The sequence below is a fragment of the Anolis carolinensis genome, chromosome 4 (genome assembly GCF_035594765.1).
Source record: "Anolis carolinensis isolate JA03-04 chromosome 4, rAnoCar3.1.pri, whole genome shotgun sequence".
Classification (NCBI taxonomy): domain Eukaryota; kingdom Metazoa; phylum Chordata; class Lepidosauria; order Squamata; family Dactyloidae; genus Anolis; species Anolis carolinensis.
In genome coordinates, this window is record NC_085844.1 from 130,149,175 (window position 1) to 130,169,151 (window position 19,977).

Sequence of the window (19,977 nt, forward strand, 5' to 3'; positions counted from 1 at the left end):
TACCTTCCCGCAGAAGCAGTACCTACTCACATTTGTATGTTTTCGAACTGCTAGGTTGGCAGAAGCGGTCAGCAAGTTCAGCAGCTTAGCGGTTTAACCCGTTGCACCATCAGTGAGTCCTAGCAGTTTGAAAACATGCAAATGTGAGTAGATCAATAGGTACTGTTTCAGCAGGAAGGAAACGACGATCCATGCAGTCTTGCTGGCCACATGATCTACAAACCGTCTATGGACAACCCCGGCTCTTTGGCTTAGAAATGGAGATGAGCACCAACCCTCAGAATCGGACTCGACTAGACTTAATGTCAAGGGGAAACCTTTGCCTTTACTACATCATAGTAAACTTGTCCCCCCCCAACCACTTTAAACTCTTAAAACTATTTCTGTCTTTAGTAAATGTTTAGATGAGTAAAGGGTGATTCTATCGTGCAATTTTGCACTCTCATTTATTCCATCTGGAAGGGGCTAGGTAACTACTCAGGCTCCTTAAGGAGAGCAATGGCACTGCAAGATGCACCACCATTATCCTCATGTGATGGAGCAGGGACCAAAGGCAGCCCTGTGGGTTTCCTGGGGAAGGAGGATTTCACTGTAATGCAAGGTTCATCAGAGTTCATGCAGAAGCATAACATTAAAAAGAATAAAAAGGTAGGGACCCTAAATATTCAACAAATTGTAAAACACGACTAAAACCCCATTTCAGGGACCATCATGGTGTTATGGCTTGAATGTTGTGCTGGCACTTGGAGACCAGGTTTCAAATTCTTGATAACCTTTATAAAGTTTTTAGGCCAATGGTTCCTAACCTTTGGTCCTCCAGGTGTTTTGAACTTCCCTAGAAAGCCCAGTCAGTTTACCAGCTGTTAGGAACTGTGGGAGCTGAAGTGCAAAACACCTGGAAGTCCAAAGGTTGGGAACCACTGCTTTAGGCTGATCACACTCTGCATGAGTTTCACTGTGAAGGGGGAGGGCAGAGTCCTGTAACTAGATAATAGGTAAAAGGTAAAGGTTCTGATGTTAAGTCCAGTCATGTCTGACTCTGGGGGTTGGTGCTCATCTCCATTTCTAAGCCGAAGAGCCAGTGTTGTCCGTAGACACCTCCAAGGTCATGTGGCTGGCATGACTGCATGGAGCTCCGTTACCTTCCCACCAGAGCGGTACTTATTGATCTACTCACATTGGCATGTTTTCGAACTGCTAGGTTGGCAGAAGCTGGAGCAACAGCGGGCGCTCACTCCGCTCCCGAGATTTGAACCTGGGACCTTTCGGTCTGCAAGTTCAGCAGCTCAGTGCTTTAACACACTTTGCCACCAGGGCTGTGCAAAAACCCAGAGGCGGGTTGTAAGCTGTAAGTTTTGTTAAATCTGAACTTACGACCTGCCTTACGAAGACAGCACAGTGCCGCCCTCCCATACAAATAAATGAAAACGTCTAGTTACACAGTTTTTGTAAGAGTTTTGAAACTCTCGTAAGTCCCAGTTATTCAACTTATTCTTTCAGTGCAAGAAAATTCCAATAAATACAGCAGCCACAAGGGCTTGACCACCATTGTGAGCACGAGATGGAAGACAGGAGACTAGCAGGGCAGGCAGCAGTGAACAAATAGCTTAAATTGTCCATAAAGGAAGGCTTTTGTTGCAAGACATTCCTTTTAGGATTGACACAGCCAGGCTTAGGATTCTTTTAGGTTTTTTTTTTTTTTTTTACGTGTGTGTGGGGGGGAGGGGGGATCTGTCTAGGATTCATTTTGGGATTTTCCTTTTTTATTGTTTTATTATTCTATTACAATTGTTTTATTTGTAATACTTTTATTTAAAAATCCTAAAAATCAGTGAATGAGTGGATCTTTTGAAAGATGGCAGGAATGATGCCCTGCTCCTCTTCTGTTACTGAGGATAAATTCCACGGGGATACCTCTTCTGGTTTTTAACTGGGCAAAGTTTTAAAATTTCCCTAAAAATGAGTGGATATGCGAATCTTTCTAAAACTTGGGGGAAATGATTCTCTGGTTATGTTGCGTCATCGTAGAAAAATTTGAAGGGATGAGTCTTGTAGTTTTTTTTAAAAAAGTTGTTTGTAAAAAAAATAAAAAAATATCCTAAAAATCAGTGGATGAGCAAAACATTCTGAAAATTGGGGAGGCTTAGAGTGGTAGTAAATGTGTGCTACAATTGTTGCCAGTTTCCTCCCAATAGCCCTAAAACTGAGGGAGGGAGGCGCCCCATTAGTGTCTCCATTGGCACAAATGAGCGAATAACATAACAAAAAACTAACAATTTTTTTGAAACCAGGATCTATTCAACTCGGAACATTTACAACTTTTTCAAGACACTTTAGAATCAAAACAGGGTTCACACAAATTTCGTTAAGTTGAACAAAGCAGGTTTTTGAAGTCATCCACACCCCCTATGAGATATCCAATGATTGAGAAAGAATAGGTTCATAAAACAGAAGGAAATGAAAGAAAGATTGACACAGGGATAGCAGCAAGATCAAACCACTAGGGCACATTCTGATACTATCATATTCTGGAGACAGACAAGCATATTTTTTGTTTTTTGTTTTAGTGGGAAGAGAGTCTCAGATCTGAATTTTAGGGTCTCCCCCAATGTATTCATAGGATTATGGAATGTGTCTCCACATGTGTGCAACTTACTTGGGTATGTTTTGCATGCTACTTTTGGAGCTCAGTCACAGTCCTTGCTCTCTGCAAGCACAGTTCAATCATTTTGCATCAGAGCAGTGGGTGGAAGCTCTGAGGTTTTTTGTGTCAACCCAAAGGCTTTTCCGTGCAGTGGGTGCAGGTGCGGTGTGGGGTGCAGCACAGGAAGACGGGCGTTCTCTGATGCAGCATCTGAGCTTGTCCCACCAGGAGAGAATAGCATCCAGAAACAAGCCCCTCCGATTTAAGAGTCTTCCTGCCATGCATCAGAACCAGCAATGCATGTATCCTCAGGTTTTCTGGACAAGCAGTAGTGCAGTTTCTAGTTCGGATTATGCCCCATCAGGACTGTTCCTCAATGGGATCCTGCCTCGCCAGGACATTTTCCCTTCACCCCCTGCGCCAGAGAGGAAAAGGAATAAGCAGAACACCAGAGATGGTACATGCCTCTGTTTTCTGGTGGTGTTTTTAATGACTCTTCTGGCCCTCAGTGGAGCTGGGTTAGCAATATTTCAGGTCTCCCACCTGCAACTGGAACTAAAAGCACTGAAAGAGGTAACTTATCTATTTAGTAAAAGCAAGGAAGCCAGGAGGTAGTGCCTGCTTCCTTGGAGAAGTAAAGGCTGGCCTCCAATGTTACAGAGATCTGCCCCGATTTGTATCTTGTGAGAACCATGCTTCTAATTTAAAATGGTATGGGGTGCTTTTGTTACTCTGTTTGAATGTCTGTCTCTTACCTTGGCAGCTTCCCATCTCTGGAGAGATGCTTCGGTCTCCTGAAAAGGTAAAAGGTAAGACCTTCTTGTTCTGGATTGTGAGAGATGAAAGGAATTCAAAAAAGATCCTATGATGGTGACAATGTGCCTGAGCTCCTTTCCATGTATTCACACCATATTATTTTGCCCAAAGTACTTATATGTCCTGTGCATGTTGGTCTTCCCTCTGCGAAAAAAATCTTTGTGTGAAAGAGAGTGCTTGACCACATATCTTTTTGTCTTGAGTTCTGCTGTATGGCACATAATGGTTTTTATATCATTTTAATTTAAAAATTTATGTTCCAAACAGTTAAAATGGGTTACCGTATATACTTGAGTATAAGCCGACCCGAATATAAGCCAAGGCACCTAATTTTACCACAAAAACTGGGAAAACTTATTGACTCAAGTATAAGCCGAGGGTGGGAAATGCAGCAGCTACTGGTAACTTTCAAAAATAAAAATAGATATTAATAAAATTGCATTGAGGCATCAGTAGGTTAAATGTTTTTGAATATTTATATAAAACTGTAATTTAAGATAATAATAAGACTTTAATAAGATAAGACTGTCCAACTCTGAATACCTATATACTCAAGTATAAGCCAACCTGAATAGAAGCCGGTCAGGACCCTCAGTCGAGTATAAGCCGAGGGGAGCTTTTTCAGCCCTAAAAAACGTCTGAAAAACTAGGCTTATACTCGGGTATATACAGTAAATGCCATTTTTAAGGACATCTGTGCTACATTTTGTAGATTGCCTTGATTCTGAATTGTTTGAAAAGTAAGAGAGTGAAGAGTTCCTTTTTTTGTATAACAGTTGTTTCCTGATTTCATCAAATCTGTTATTCAATATGTTGTTTTAGTGCGGTATATGATTTCTCTATGTTCACTTGTAAAACAGGTAATTGGTGGTGGATGTGAACAGCATCCACCACCAATTGATGTTAACTTGAAAAGGCAATTGCCCAAAATTTGTGGTATTTGTCCCTAGGTAATTTAAGGGTGGCTATGAGGAACATGGTGCCTGGGATCCTCCTGGTGGCATTTGTCTTTTGAAAGCCATGCCTTTCCTCAGGGTTTATCCAAATGGGTAATAGTTCGGGAGTTAAAGTCAGCACTTTAGCAATATTTAATTAAGCATTAGGGTTCTCACTGGGAAAATGAGAGTTACCCTGGCAAAGCCCAGCTGGTTTCCTGTACATGGATGCACACAATGCATCCAGTTGCAGGAACATAACATGTTTCCTATTCACCTGCTGCTTTTCCAGGTCATTAAATGGATGAGGGGGACACTCAGCTGGTAGAGCAAAGACAAAGGGCGAGGAAGTATACACCTGAAAACAATGCTATCTGGGATCTCTTTCAGGATCTGGAAGAGTGGTTCCCAGTGGATTTCAGCTCCCAGAAATCCCAGCCAGCTTACCAGCTGTTAGGAATTTTGGGAGCTGAATTACAAAACACCTGGAGGACCAATGGTCTAGAACGTCAGTTCTCCACCCAGATATTTTGGCCTACAACTCCCAGAAATCCCAGCCAGTTTACCAGGGAGTTGAAAACCAAAACATCTGGGGACCCACAGGTTGAGAACCAGTGGTCTAGAAGAACACGTCGTAAGGATTCTCCCACGTTACTTTAAGGATATAATCACCCTACTTCATTAGATGCACATACAATATGGTTGGGAAGGACCAAATACATACAACAAAGAATTTACAGGGTTATTACCTCTGTCCTTGTATCCTCTGTTTACCTACAATGTTATATTCCTGACTGTTCTTCTAATCACTCTTGCCAATTTTGTGTCAAATTTTTGCTTAACATTAAAAGACTGGACTGCATCTGTGAAGAACAAATATGATCAACATTCAATTTTCTTTATCATTTATCACCCTGAACTATGGCAGCTCCTATCAAACAATACTATCTTAAATTACTTTCTTTCCTCTCTACTGTAATATAGTTCTGAATGGAACAGCAGACCTGAAATTCAAGAGCAGAGCACACTTAACAGGTGGGCAGAAAAATAATAATAATTCTGCAGACAAAACTGCTGGCTAGACTGATGTTTTAAATAGTTGGAGAGGGCCCTTCTGGGCCCCTTCATAATGTTGTGATTCTCACTATTGTGCTGAATGAGGAAAATACTGCAAGCTACCATTTATTCAGGATGCAGAACATAGGGCTGCCATTTCTCATTCCATTCACGAAGTCTGTTTGGCAATTATTCTTTCTCCACGCACACCAGGAAAAGTGAGATGTGTAGGTTTACACATGGACCAGAATCCATGTGTGCCTTGCAGATTTGAGAACCACTTCAGAGGTTATAAGATCTAACAAAAATCAGCTTGACCCACACTGACTATTCAAATGTGAATTTTTCAAAGAGAGATTGAAAGCTGACCAGAATTTGGAATTATGGTAGGTTTATGTTCTATAAGGAGTCCTGGTGGCGAAGTGTGTTAAAGCACTGAGCTGGAGACCAAAAGGTCCCAGGTTCAAATCCCGGGAGCGGAGTGAGCGCCTGCTGTTAGCTCCAGCTCCTGCCAACCTAGCAGTTCAAAAACATGCCAATGTGAGTAGATCAATAGGTACCGTTCCAGTGGGAAGGTAACGGCACTCCATGCAGTCATGCCAGCCACATGACCTTAGAGGTGTCTACGGACAACGCCGGCTCTTCGGCTTAGAAATGGAGATGAGCACCAACCCCCAGAGTCAGACATGACTGGACTTAACGTCAGGGGAAATCTTTACCTTTATCTTAAGATAATTCTGGGAATTATCTTATAATTCCCAGAATCACCACCATACAAAATGGCTGGTGGCTGTGGGATTATAGGCACTGTAATCTCTTCAAATTATTTTTCCAAGATCTGGTTCTTGTAGATTAGATTTCTGTAGATTAGATATCAGTAACTATCCTGGAAACTTTAGGGCAGTGGTTCCTAATCTGTGGTCTGCAAGAACTAAAATATGGTCCACGACCTCACTGTTACAACTACAGATAGCATAGTGCAATCCCATTTTTTCCCTTTGTCTTCATTTTTAGGCCTGTTCCTGGGGTTATTTGAGGTGCTGATCCAGATAATTGCATTGAATAGACCACATCAGCTCTAGATTATGAAATATAGTTTTCTGTCGCTGAGCAGATGACAACTACTGGATGGCATATGTTCTATATCAGAAACTAGAGCTGCTGATATGGTCTACACAATTTTCTGAATCAGCACTCCAAATAGCCAAACCGAATCTAAAGTTGACCAAAACCTGATTCATAACCCTTTTGGTACTATTGTGGGAGAGTGGTCCCTGGTCAGCGTTCCCTGATCAAGTGGTCCCTGGTCAAAAAAAGGTTCGGAACCACTGCTTTAGAGCATCTTGCAACTGGGTGAAATGTTCTCCTTTTTGCTGTCTTTTTTCACAATGTCATTTAATGTTTCTAGGCAAAGCTAACCAGGATTCCCTTCCGCTGGAGTGGGAAAGTACCTATGGGCATGCCTTTATCTCTGGAGTCCGCTATGAAAACAGAGGGCTAATGATTGCTGAAGCTGGTGTCTACTTTGTGTACTCCAAAGTGTTCTTCCGGGGCCAAGCCTGCACGACCAAGCCTCTTTACCATGTTGTGTTTAAGAGAAATCCATCTTATCCTGGCATACAGCTATTGATGGAAGACAGAAAGATGAGCTACTGTCGAGCAACACACATGTGGGGCAAAAGTAGCTACCTAGGCGCCCTGTTCAACCTTTCCCGGCAGGACAGCTTGCATGTTAATGTCTCTGATGTCCTGCTGGTCAATTCTGAAGAATCAAAAACCTTCTTTGGCTTATATATGCTTTAGAAAAAGAAATATTTATCAATGTGAGAAATGTGAACAACATGAGTACGATACAAGACAGCTGACCTTGGAATGTCACACACAACAAATGTTGCTTTTATGGTAGCCATCTTTTTATAATTTACTGAGATAATAAAAGCAGGTTCCCAAAGATTTTAACATGAATACCTGTACTGCCTTTGCTGATAACACCACACCCAACTTCAGAAAATGTTCACCTTTGGGAAGGAGCATCAATAGCAACTAAACTGAAAATATACAAATTGTTGCACCCCAGGCCTGGAAACCCCTATGATCACAGCACCACGCAAGAGTTCAGAATATAAACAAACAGTTTATTGTAAAATATATCAAAAATATAGGAAAAGTTCAGGAATAGAGAAGAAGTATATCCAAAAAGCTTTTAGCAATAAGCAATAATCCAACAGGAGCCCAAATGTCTCAAACAGATTCAAAGATAATAGTCTAGGAATAGCCAAAAATCACAAGAACAGCTTAAGTCCACAAGCAAAAGGTATCCTTAGAAAAACTTGATCATGAATAAACATACATACATACAGGAACATAGAAACTCCCAAAGTACTTGAATCCCAAAAGCAAACGCTTGACTTGAAACATAGACCAGGAACTCAGGCCTAACTTCCTACTTCAAATGCTACGTTGCCTGAACTGACTTGAAAGTAAACAGCTTGCCAATTAAAAGCCACCCATGAAAGCATTTCGTCTCCTCTGAAATCTCTAACTTTCCCACACAAATGCTTTGCCCTGCAATGCTTATTGCCTGCTCTAATCTGTAAACAAAGGTCTGTGTTGATTTCCATATCTCCAGGTGCTTTTCCTGGGAGCCTAGTGTATCACTTCTCTGCTCGACTCTTCCTTATATAATGTGTTTGGCTGCTTAGACTAACCTTGAAGGCCTGCACTTTCCCAGTTAGCTTTCTCACTGAAGGAAGCATCATTCCCTTGACTTAAATCTTCATCACTCCATGCCCCCGGAAATTCCACAGGCAATCCCACAATTCTCTCTAAAACATCAGTGAACCCATCAGTCTCAGGCTGATCTACAACACCAATTAAAAAAGGGAATTTCAAAAAGCTTTTAAAGGGAAGGGGTTTCAACAGCAAATCTCCCTGGAATTGAGTTTTTAAATCATTACTTGATTAATTAAAAGGCTCATACATGTAAGGACAATGGATCTAGGAACAGGGATAATACTGTGCATTACATTTTTTTGTTAATATTGATATATTGTGTACACAAAAATGAGGGGTGTGTGAATCCGTTCTGTTTTTATGTGTCCCGTTCCCCCCCCCCCCCGATCTGTTTTCGGAAAGCTTCTGGGAGAATTGTAATTCAGAACCCCAAGTTACACTTCCCTTTCGGGAAGAATTTTCTCAAAAACAGAACAGGGAGTAGGGTCACTCAAAATCTGAAACTAAAACAGAATAGATTCTATTCTATTTCTCACACCCCTACAAAAACATCTTTAATTATCTGGGCCTTTTAAAAATTATTATTTTATACTTTCCTAAAATCAGTACCCAAATATGAAAGGCTACCTGTTTAAAATGATATCTTTGTGTGTTCATGTGTTGTGTTTTAAGATCGTGATTGCTTGTGAAAGCCAGAAGATGATTTGGAATTGAGAAGGATTTAGTAAATGACTGGAATGGTGGGGGGAAAAGTGAAAGTAAGGAAAAATTAGTATTATATGGGTGTCTGATCTCACCCATTTGTGATGGCATCTGTGATAATTGCTCCAGAGTTAAAACTCACATGAGCTTAAATGATGAACGAACTCCTGTAAAACATGTCTATGAGAACTGAAGCCACTGATAAAGATTCAGAGTGCATGTTCTGAAATTGAAGAAAGGTTGATTTGCTCTACCTAAAGAATACCTTTGTGAGGCTGACATATTAACTGAGAACTATTGAAATTATGGCCCACGAGGTTCTGCACACTCCAATCGGCGGCAACCAACATCGTGCTTGTTTAAAGTAATATATGTCATTTCTCTGAAACGTATCTGAGATCGGCCAGTTTGTGACCACAACATGACATTTGTCTTGCTGTGCTCTCGCTTGGGAGCGGAAAATATAGGTTTGGTTTTCTCAGAAGACGAGGTTCTTGGTCAATTGTCTGTCGCAGAACTCTAATTTGAAATGCTGCAAAACCATGAATAATTGTTGCCCTGTTATATGAATTAAAAATAGGGATGTGGATTAAAAATGTGGAAATTTGTGTTTTCTTCACAGAAATCAAGTGTCTTCTCTTGCCACCCAGAACTGAATTAGGCCCCTTCTACACTGCCATATAATCCAGAATATCAAAGCAGATAATCCATATTATCTGCCTTGAACTGGATTATACGAGCCAACACCGCCATATAATACAGTTCAAATCAGATAATCTGAATTTTATATGGCAGTGGAGAAGGGTCTTCGATAAAACTTTGAGAGCTTAATTTTGGCATTGACCTCGGCCAAAACCTCTGAATTTGGGAGGTTTTGTGCATTAAACATTCAAGCTTGTCGACTTATTAATATATAAACTTTGGCGGTGGTGTGGTGAACATCATTTAATCTCAGTACAATCATTTCATGCTTTTTTTATAGGGGAAATACCACTATGACTGAAAACTCCTAACGTGCTTTCTGATGTGGCAATTTTTGATGTACAAAATCGCATAATTTTAGCGTTAACGTGTTGCACATATTCAGGTCATAAATCTATTGCTCTTTGTTTTAAAAATTACATCTCATTCCAAGGAGAAAGTGAGTGCAGGGAATAGCATCATGGACTAAAAACTCGGATCTAGTATCAACGACCTTTGTTTTCTTTGTTGTTTCATCACACTGCCTTATACTGCCCTGAAAACCAGGCTTGAAGAAAAAATGTTCATACATATACTTGTCATCTGAGTTAATTGCTTTTTAGCAGTAAATTGCTGGTGTGGAGGTGTGAACAGGATCCTTAACATGGAGTCCTCCCTCCCTGATATGGATCATATGTTGTCAAATTTTCAAAAATTAATTAATTAATTAATTAATTTACAGTATTTATATTCCACCCTTCTCACCCCGAAGGGGACTCAGGGCGGATCACATTATATACATATATAGGGCAAACATTCAATGCCCATATACACATAGAACCGAGACAGAGACAGACGCAGAGGCAATTTAACCTTCTCCTGAGGAGATGTTTGATGTTTTAATTGCATTCTACGGCCATTTGATCTGGATAGGAAGGTCCAAAGTACACAGAGGGGACCACATAGCATGTTCACCTGAAAAGGCATTGCTGCAATGCATTTCCTACATGTTTGTTTTAGATAGCAGGAGTCTCAAGCCCTTTGTAAAAACTTAGTTAGCACATGGTAAGGCACACCGCAGAATATTCTAGAGCAGGCCTTAACAACCAGTGCCTTTCCAGATGTTTTGGACTTCAGCTCCCTGAATTCCTGACCATTGGACAAGCTGGCTAGGGTTTCTGGGAGTTGGCGTCCCAAACATCTGGAGGGCCACAGGTTGTACAGGCCTGCTCTAGCCCGATGGTTAGGAGACACCTTAACAGCTCGCATTTGATAGGGTAAGCAAGAAATACAAATTCAGGTCCAACCTACTTCCAGACAAGCAGATACCAAGTGCCTGTCTCTTTGCTTATAAAAGACAGATTTACCAGAGGAGATTAATCTGCTGACACTATGACTAATTGAGCTAAATAATTATGCCTAAAGTGTCACATTGTAGAAAAAATGTCTCACACTCAGAAAAATTACGTCAAGGGCTTTGCAGCAGAACAGAAGGGAGCCCTGTGGTTTGTGACACAGGTTTGACACCTATTAATAGGAAACTGCCACATCAAACATATCCTGTTATGCTCAAATAGTGTGGCAAAGAGTTTCTGTTTTCATGCGTGGACTATGCATATTAGTACAAAAGTCATTGTAAGTATAACTAACATGATGAATATGCCCATTTCAGGCACTAAACATAAGGTTTATGAAATCAGATAATGACAGTAAAGTAATATGAAATTGTCTTCAATTTCAACCCAAAGTAAGGAATCTTAGAACCTTAATGACTCAACTGGTAGTCTTAGGCCACCAACACCTGAAATAGAGATAAAAATCATGATTTATCCTTAGAAAAATCAAAGATATCAAATTTTATCCTTTGCATATCCATTTAGGATGAGTTTATGGATAAGTGTACGATTGGGGGTTAGGGTTCAGTTTACCAACAGGGTTGGGTTTGAGGCTTGGATTAGGATTAGAATTGGGGTTAGAATTAGGGTTGAGGCCAGGATAGAGCTTGGGTTACGGCTAGGGTTTATTAGTTAGGGTTAACTGGGTTCTACAGAATAGGACAGAGCCCCCAATGGCGCAGCAGGCTAAACCGCTGAGCTGCTGAACTTGCTGACTAAAAGGTCAATGGTTCAAATCTGGGGAGTGGGTGAGCTCCCATTGTTAGCCCCAGCTTCTGACAACCTAGCAGTTCAAAAACATTCAAATGTGAACAGATCAATTAATTACCTTCCAGTTACCTGTTACCTTCCAATTACCTAATAGTTACCTTCTCGCCCCAGCAGGAAGGTAACTGTGCTCCATGCAGTCCTGTCAGCCACATGACCTTGGAGGTGTCTACAGACAACATCGGCCCTTCATCTTAGAAATGAAGATGAGCCCCAACCCCCAGAGTCGGACATGACTAGACTTAATGTCAGGGGAAAACCTTTACCTTTACCTTACAGAATAGAACACATCCAAAATATTTGCATTTAATATTTTTGTCCATATCAAATGAAAGTAAGGTTGTTTCAGAACTCCCACATCTGGTTCTCCAAACTCTGCCCACACAGGGGTCTGAAAGCTATAGAAAAAACAGGTGAAATCCACTTCTTTGAAATCATGAAGAATATGTTTGCAAATTGAGCAATTAAAACATTCCCAAAGACTGAAAGCTTACATCACAACAAAGAACTAGGCATGGATTAGATTTATATGTTTTTGGCCTTCCAACTTCCAGAAATCCTAATAGCTGGTAAACTGGCTGCGATTTCTGGGAGTTCTAGGCCAAAAACATCTGGGGACCGCAGGTTGAGAACCACTGATCTAAAGGATATCCTGTGTCTTCGTTTGGATCCAAGGTGATTACAACTACCAATGTCTCATGTATAAGCTCTTGGGGGCTAAGATCCAGCATTCTAGTAGCAATTTCTCCTGACATTTCACCTGCATTTGTGATTGGCATCTTCAGAGAGAAAATGCTACTATAACATGGGCATACAGCCTGGAAACCACATAACACCCCAGTGATTCTGGCCATGAAAGTCTTTGACAATACAATGAATTATACTCTTTTACACAACTATTAAACTGTTATGCAAACATTTTGCACTGATATGAAAAACTATTTTCATGACAGACAAACAGATAACTAGTGCTACTAGTTAGAAAACATTGTGCAACTATTCTGTCTGTCACTCTTCACCAGATCTTCTCTGGAAAATAAAAGTTGAAAGAAATGGGGGGGGGGGGCGGAATTGTGAGAGGATTATAAATAGACAGTGATACAACAAATGGCAATTGCTCTTTTCCTCACTGTAAAATTTAGTGTTTCAATCAAGTTGGTTGCTACAATAAATATCACATGTATAAACTCTTGGGGGCTAAGATCCTGCATTTACATACATACCCAGTTGTAGTGGGCTGCTTCTTAGTGTGTATAGTTCAATAGTCAGCTATGGGGCACCTGGGCAACATTCTGCAACTGGGAGGAAACAATAACGGTTTCCTTCCCAATCTCAAATGAGTAACCTGAGGATCACTGTATTTCCACCTGGAAATAACACCGAATACCCTCCCCAGCAACTAAATAGCCATCCCACCCTTCTCTGACAGTAATCTTGCATAAGGTGTGGCAGGGAAGTGTTTCACAAGCAGGCTCTAGATACCTTCTTATGGAACATCTTAGAACAGTGGTTCTCTTAAGAGGAGAGCCTTTAGAGTACTTTGTTAATGAATGGCAACCAATGATCCAACATCTCAATGAAAAATTAGTCTAAAAATATACATGGGGGAAGCTATAAGACCGTAGACAAGGACAAAACGGATATTAATTTGGAGCCTATAATATCTTTATATGTATTATTCAAATAGAACACTGTGATCCCTTAATACAAATATATTATCTGAGAAATTATTATGGAAGACTAATAACTGAAAGTATTGCACTGTATAAAACAAACACTAGCAAATGTATGTATATGTTAATGAATCAAAAAACCAAAAAAACTGTGGTTCTCAACCTCTGGGTCCCCAGATGTTTTGGCCTTCATCTCCCACAAATCCCAACAGCTGGTAAACTGGCTGGGATTTCTGGGAGTTGTGGGCCAAAATACCTGGGGACCCACAGGTTGAGAACCACTGCCTCAGAACAATCTGGTGGGTATAATATGATACTAGCAACTGTCTGAATGGTGCAGAAAGTATTGGTCCTAATTGGGGCAAAAGAGGATCACCTTTGTCACATCAACCTCTCAAAGGTGCAGCTTTTGAACCTAAACAGGTAAATGGTCAACCATTTTTTATCTCAGAAGAAAAGGTTTATTTTGGAAAAATAAATAAAATACAAAGAAGAAGAAAGTATAGGAAAGAAAGACACGGGCCTGTGGGTGCCAGGAAAGCTGGAACAATTAATGACGCAGTTGCAATTACTTTTATAGATAAAGTAATGTCAAGATGCCCTTTAAGGAATTTCTGGATTATTTTCTAGCATAATTGGTCAAAAGTGCAAAAGGTGAGATTACATCATGCATGTCATTAATATCTTACACTTTCTTTGTGCCTTTTGTTCTTTTAATTAGTGAATACTTTCTCCATTAGCTCTTTTCATTAGCTTGTTGCTTTCAAGGCCAGAAATGACGCATTTTAGCAGAGAGGAGAGAGTTCCTGGCTTCTAGAGAAGGGGAGGGCTAATACCTTGCTCTCACCTTCAAGCATAAAAATATTTTGTGTGGCCATTGACTAGGATTGTGCAAGGAACCAAAACAGTTTGCAAGGGATTTCAGAATAGTGTAGTGGCTGCTCCACTTTGCAGAGGCAGAACATGAAGTCCTTGTAATTAGCAAAGCAACTTTTCAGTACAAAAATTGTCACTTGGTTCCCAACACTCTTCCAATGTTTTTTATTAGCCACTTCAAAATAGCAGCTAAAAAGATTGCAGCCAGGATAAATGTGATTTGCTACCCTATTAACATAAAAAAAAATTGTGGCCTCAGTAGTAGCAGTAATTTGTTGGGTTACCAAGATGCTTGTTTATAAAGCTCTTGTCCTTCCAACTCTACGCCTGTGAAATATGGACCATCTACAATCATTGTTGGGACCATCTTCCAACTGGAAATCGATGTCCTCAATTGTGAAATACACATGCAGATCTAGAATAGGCCTCTATAGTCACCTACGAGGCCATCACCAAGACTCTAACCTTGGAAGACAATCATACTCGGCCAGAGCGATTGTCTATGATGATGGTTAGTAGGAACTGAAGTGCCTAATAATAATAATTCCTTGCTCTTATCTCTTGATTGGGATGCAAATCATCTCACATAAAAAACAACAACCGGACTACCTCAAAATACCAAAATATCAATGTGTTAGTACCATATAAGTCAGACATGGAAATCCACAAGCATGTGGACAATTTAAACAGAAAGGAGGAAACCATGAAAATTAACAAAACCTGGCTACCAGTATTTAAAAACTCTAAAATCAGAACAGTAAATAAAGATCAACACTCTGAAAACAGGGGAATTCTAGACATGAAACAATCAGGGCCAGCTAACACTGCCCAACGAAGGATTCCTCCAGGCAGGAAGCCGCCAGGCCATTAAATGCTAATCAAGGTGGACATTTGCAATGTTCACACTTGCCTCTTTCTTTCTCAACCCTGGACCTTCCACAGATATATAAACTCCACTTGCCTAGTTTCCAACAGACCTTACAACCTCTGAGGATGCCTGCCATAGATGTGAGCGAAATGTCAGGAGAGAATGTTTCAGGGACATGGCCATACAGCACCCCACATCCATTTTATTTTGGAAAGTCCTGGATTAATGTCACCCACCTGGGGAGTGTGTGTCTTAAAGTCTGTATTTAGGCAACTGGTAGTAGTGAGCTTGTAGTAGTTCGGCAACTACATTTCCCTTCGAATGGGAGTTACTCGCTAGTTTGGACCCTGTTTGGAGGCTGGGGTTCCCTGACGACGACGAATCAGCTCATCCGCGAGGCAGCGACTCCTGTTCCTTCCTTGAATTCTTTATCTTATTTTGGAGGCCGAACAGGGACGCCTGGGCTGGTTCCCTTTCAGGGATCTTGGACTTCATCTCCCATGATTCCTGCTCATTGAGCGAGGGAGCTGAGGCTTCTGGGAGATGAAGTCCAGAACGCCTGGAAGCCCAGAGTTCGACGAAGGCGGCGAGCCTAAAGCGTCCTCCGCGAGGCCAAGCCATGGCGGCGGATCTGAGCGCGGTGCCGGAGGTGGAGATAGACGCCGAAGGGACCTTCAAGTACATCCTGCTGCGGGTGCAGCGCGGCGGCAGCGAAGAGCACCGCGACATTGTGCGGGGAACCGCGGCTGCCGAGTTCCACAGTGAGTGAGCCCGCCTTCGGAAGAGGCGCGTTTCGGGGTTCCCTTTCTCGGCCAGTAGGGGGAGCTCCGCAGGCTCCAGCGCTTGCTTGCTCCCCGAACACAGTCCGCTTCTGAGGCAATGTTCAGGGGAGGAGAATATCCGGGCATTCGCCTAGAGAACGGGTACTTGATATTTTGCCTCAGACAAAATGAGCGGGAAAAGTGTGGATGGGGGTATTATCCTTCAAACGGGGAAATGGAGCAGACTCACCTAGACTCACTCTTAACCCAGCTCCACCCCTACATGCGCGCGCACACAGACACACACACACAGAGGAGTGTTTTGTGGTTTCCAGGGAGTATGGCTGTGTTCTAGCAGCACACACACATGCATACATATACATGCACATGCATGCATATACATTCACACGCATACACATATGCACACATTTACATGTGAATGCACATATACATGCACATATATACACTCATAAAAACATGCATGCACATATTTACATGCAAACATATATACATAATACACATATACATGCATGCACACATACACACACACTTATACACTCATACGTATACATGCACACACACATGTACACTCATGCATATACATACACATACATACAGATACATGCACACATACATACACAAAAATGCACACACATACATGCACACATATACATAATATACATGCATACATATCTACACACATTTACATGCACACATTTACATGCATGCACACAGCACACATGCACATACATGCAGACATACTTACATATGCACACACAGACATGCACATATATACATAAACATGCATGCACACACATATATACACAGACATGCATATACATACACATAGTATACATGCATGCACACACAGTTTTGCTAGGTAGTGATATTTTTAGTAAGGTGGGTTGGGTTTGTGTTAGACCAACCTTTTTGACTCGCGGAGCCCTTTTCAGAATCAGTTTGTATCGCAGAACCCCTTAGGCCTGCCCTCTTTCTTACATGTTAATGGTGTTTAGGAGTAGAATTGGGGCGGGGGGTGAAGAGGGGAAAGGTAGTAAGGGAATGTAAAGAGATCTAAACAATTGTACAACTGTGTTCTCGAAGGCTTTCATGGCCGGGATCACAGTGTTGTTGTATGTTTTTCGGGCTGTATGGCCATGTTCCAGAAGTATTCTCTCCTGACGTTACAGCCTGAAAAACATACAACCCAATTGTACAACTTTGAAATTTACCATAATATCTCAATTTATTCTCAACTACAGTAGAGTCTCACTTATCCAAGCCTCGCTTATCCAAGCCTCTGGATAATCCAAGCCATTTTTGTAGTCAATGTTTTCAATATATCGTGATATTTTGGTGCTAAATTTGTAAATACAGTAATTACAACATAACATTACTGCATATTGAACTACCTTTTCTGTCAAATTTGTTGTATAACATGATGTTTTGATGCTTAATTTGTAAAATCATAACCTAATTTGATGTTTAATAGACTTTTCCTTGATCCCTCCTTATTATCCAAGATATTCGCTTATCCAAGCTTCTGCCGGCCCGTTTAGCTTGGATAAGTGAGACTCTACTGTATCACCAATCCACATGATACTGTCAAAACATGGCCATACATCAACATTCTTCCGAAGTTCAATAAATCAGTCAATTTGCATCACAACAGAACTAGAGTGCGCTGTAGTGCAACAGTAGGCCTTCATTGAGACATAACTTATTTGATTTCATCTCATTTTTATTGATTTTATTTTCCTGGAGTAACTGCAGAGCCCCTGGGAAGGCCATGCGGAGCCCGTCAGGAAACCACTGTGTTAGATAACAGAATTTATATTTTTTTCTGTTTTTCTTTTTTGCTTATTTGTGTTTTGTTACCCTTTGTGGTATTGTTAGATGTTTTCTACATTAGTTTTCTGAGTGTTTATGTATTGAATAATTTGTTTCTAGTGATATTTGAGTGCTTTTTTGAAAAGGCAGGATGGAAACACAGTAATTTTTAAAAACAGTTTGTATAAGTTATATGGATACTATTGTCAAAATCAGGTGTTTTTGCTTATCACAGATTCTTTCAAAAATCTTCAGTCGTATTAAGCATCCTGCCTGATAGTTCTGTTTTGCCTTGCAGATCATATATTTGAAAAAGTTAGTCCAGAAATGGAAAAGCTGGGCTTTGTATGCAAATGTCTTGGAGGAGGAAAAATAGAGCATAATAGCAAAGACAAGAAAATACGTGTATTTGGACTTTCTACAGTAAGTGTTTTGTATTTCCAATGCGTAAGAGTTTAATTTTTTTATAGTACCCCCTCGCAGACACAGTTGTGGTGTCCCAGCTCACTCTGCTCCATCAACACTCCTGGAGATACATGCAATTTTTCACTTTCATGAGTAAGCTATATCTGTATCCTTGTGATAATTGAGGGCTAGCTGTATTTGCCTTTTTAAAAAATGCTGGAATCATGCAATTGGGCACAAAATAAAAACATAATAAAATATTAAGGGACAGCAGAAGTGCAGAAAAGTAGGGTTACAAAGATGTATGATTGTGGAAACATGGATTGAGGAATTGGTGCAATTGCGCCAAGAATGAGAGGTGATATTGAAGGTACTCACCACTGTATGTAGCGACTATGAGAAGATTCCTTTTGTTATATGTGCCATAGTGAGAGCTCTTTCAATAATATATGCAGTGTAACATAAAGTCATTATCTTTGTTCATATCTCTGCAAATGGATTGGAATTTGTGAATATAATTCAACTCAGCTGTTTCCACTTCTAGATTTCCTTTGTAATTCTTTGTTCAAAGAGCATTACTTGTTAATCCCTTCGTGTCTGCCAGGGAAGGTTGAAATGGTCTGCAACTGGTTTTTGGTCTTGCCATTTCTAATTCAGATTTGTGCCCATTAAGCTTATTTTGGTAGATATTTTCTTGTTTGTCTAACATAGAGTGGACATTTTATCTTTTCTGATCCAAATTATGATATGATCCTCATTATTAATTAAAACAGAGTTAGGAGTCATGCTACCCTCCGAAAGTTATCAGATTGTAGATACCAGCATTCTTCACTGTTGGCTGTGTTGTTTAGGACTGATGGGAGTTGCAGACCAAAATTGTTTGGAGGACCACATTGTTCCAGACCCTAAAATACATTGCAAATGGTTTCTATGAGACTTTGGACAGACTTTAATGAGAACCTCATCCATGACTTCTTATGGTGTAGTGGTCAGAATGATAGATTACGATTTTGGAAGATCTAGGTTGAAGTGTCCACTGAACCATGAAATTCATTAACTGAACTTTGCCCTGTAACTTTTGTTAAGCTTGGCCCAATTAATTTCTCTCACTTTACAGAGTCATTCTAAGAACAGCATGGGAAAGAGGAAATTAATGTAATATGCTCTTGAGTTTATTAGAGAAAGAAAGTGTGGTACTCTAATAAAAAATAAATATTTTTCCTTCCTACAGGGGTATGGTAAAGCTGATCATTCTGTGACTGTAGAAATACTGAAGAGAACGTATAAGGATTATCAGATCTCCTGGTCAGATGACAAGAAATGAACTGCTGCTCTGTAATGTAAAGTACAAAAGCAAATTACTTTTGCTTTTAACACAGATGGGCTTGATTTCTAATTCTCCCAGGAAGTATGAGTGATTGTGTTGATGCTAAATAAAAAACTTGAATGTGAATGTGTGTATACACAGTTCATAAAATAGGTTTTGTAAAATATTCTTCGACTTAGTAGAAAAACTGGAATGGGAGTTGTGTTGGGAAGCAAACATTAATAAATATGCTGAATTGCATCATGACGATTTATTCTAATAGCTTTAATATTTTCTACATTTTATCAGGAAAAGATAATTTATTGTTAAAGATGGAGCTGGCTAAAATACCCAGGGTGGATGTTCAAAGGACTTTCAGATGAGTTGAGATATAATGAGACAGTGGAAGAAGAGTCAATGGAAAGGGGAAATCACCAAAGAGGACGACTGCAAAGGTTAAGAACAGTAAAAAGGATTATTTTGGTTATATTTGTTGCAAAAGGAAGAAATGGCAGGTCCATGGCATAGA

At 40.4% G+C, this 19,977-nt stretch overlaps 2 protein-coding genes across 2 annotated transcripts; both read left to right on the forward strand.

The window, feature by feature from the left end:
- The first annotated feature begins 1,697 nt into the window (after positions 1–1,697).
- faslg (Fas ligand) lies at positions 1,698–9,274 on the forward strand. Its single transcript, XM_008117827.3, has 4 exons — positions 1,698–3,217; positions 3,408–3,453; positions 5,380–5,430; positions 6,860–9,274. Exons 1-4 carry the CDS (start codon positions 2,630–2,632, stop codon positions 7,252–7,254), a joined length of 1,080 nt encoding a protein of 359 aa, XP_008116034.2. The 5' UTR covers positions 1,698–2,629; the 3' UTR covers positions 7,255–9,274.
- A 6,405-nt stretch (positions 9,275–15,679) lies between these two features.
- On the forward strand, positions 15,680–19,715 carry LOC100557188 (14 kDa phosphohistidine phosphatase). The gene is made up of 3 exons (XM_003225449.4): positions 15,680–15,907; positions 18,036–18,160; positions 19,374–19,715. Exons 1-3 carry the CDS (start codon positions 15,766–15,768, stop codon positions 19,464–19,466), a joined length of 360 nt encoding a protein of 119 aa, XP_003225497.1. The 5' UTR covers positions 15,680–15,765; the 3' UTR covers positions 19,467–19,715.
- Positions 19,716–19,977: the final 262 nt, after the last annotated feature.

Bases quoted from the DNA above. Each gene is read 5' to 3' on its own strand.
- faslg (XM_008117827.3), top strand. From the start codon at position 2,630: ATGTGTCTCCACATGTGTGCAACTTACTTGGGTATGTTTTGCATGCTA. The intron at 3,454-5,379 runs GTAAGACCTTCT...ACTGTAATATAG, and splicing joins GTCTCCTGAAAAGGTAAAAG to TTCTGAATGGAACAGCAGAC. The intron at 5,431-6,859 runs GTGGGCAGAAAA...TAATGTTTCTAG, and splicing joins GAGCAGAGCACACTTAACAG to GCAAAGCTAACCAGGATTCC.
- LOC100557188 (XM_003225449.4), top strand. From the start codon at position 15,766: ATGGCGGCGGATCTGAGCGCGGTGCCGGAGGTGGAGATAGACGCCGAA. The intron at 15,908-18,035 runs GTGAGTGAGCCC...TTTGCCTTGCAG, and splicing joins CGCGGCTGCCGAGTTCCACA to ATCATATATTTGAAAAAGTT. The intron at 18,161-19,373 runs GTAAGTGTTTTG...TCCTTCCTACAG, and splicing joins GTGTATTTGGACTTTCTACA to GGGTATGGTAAAGCTGATCA.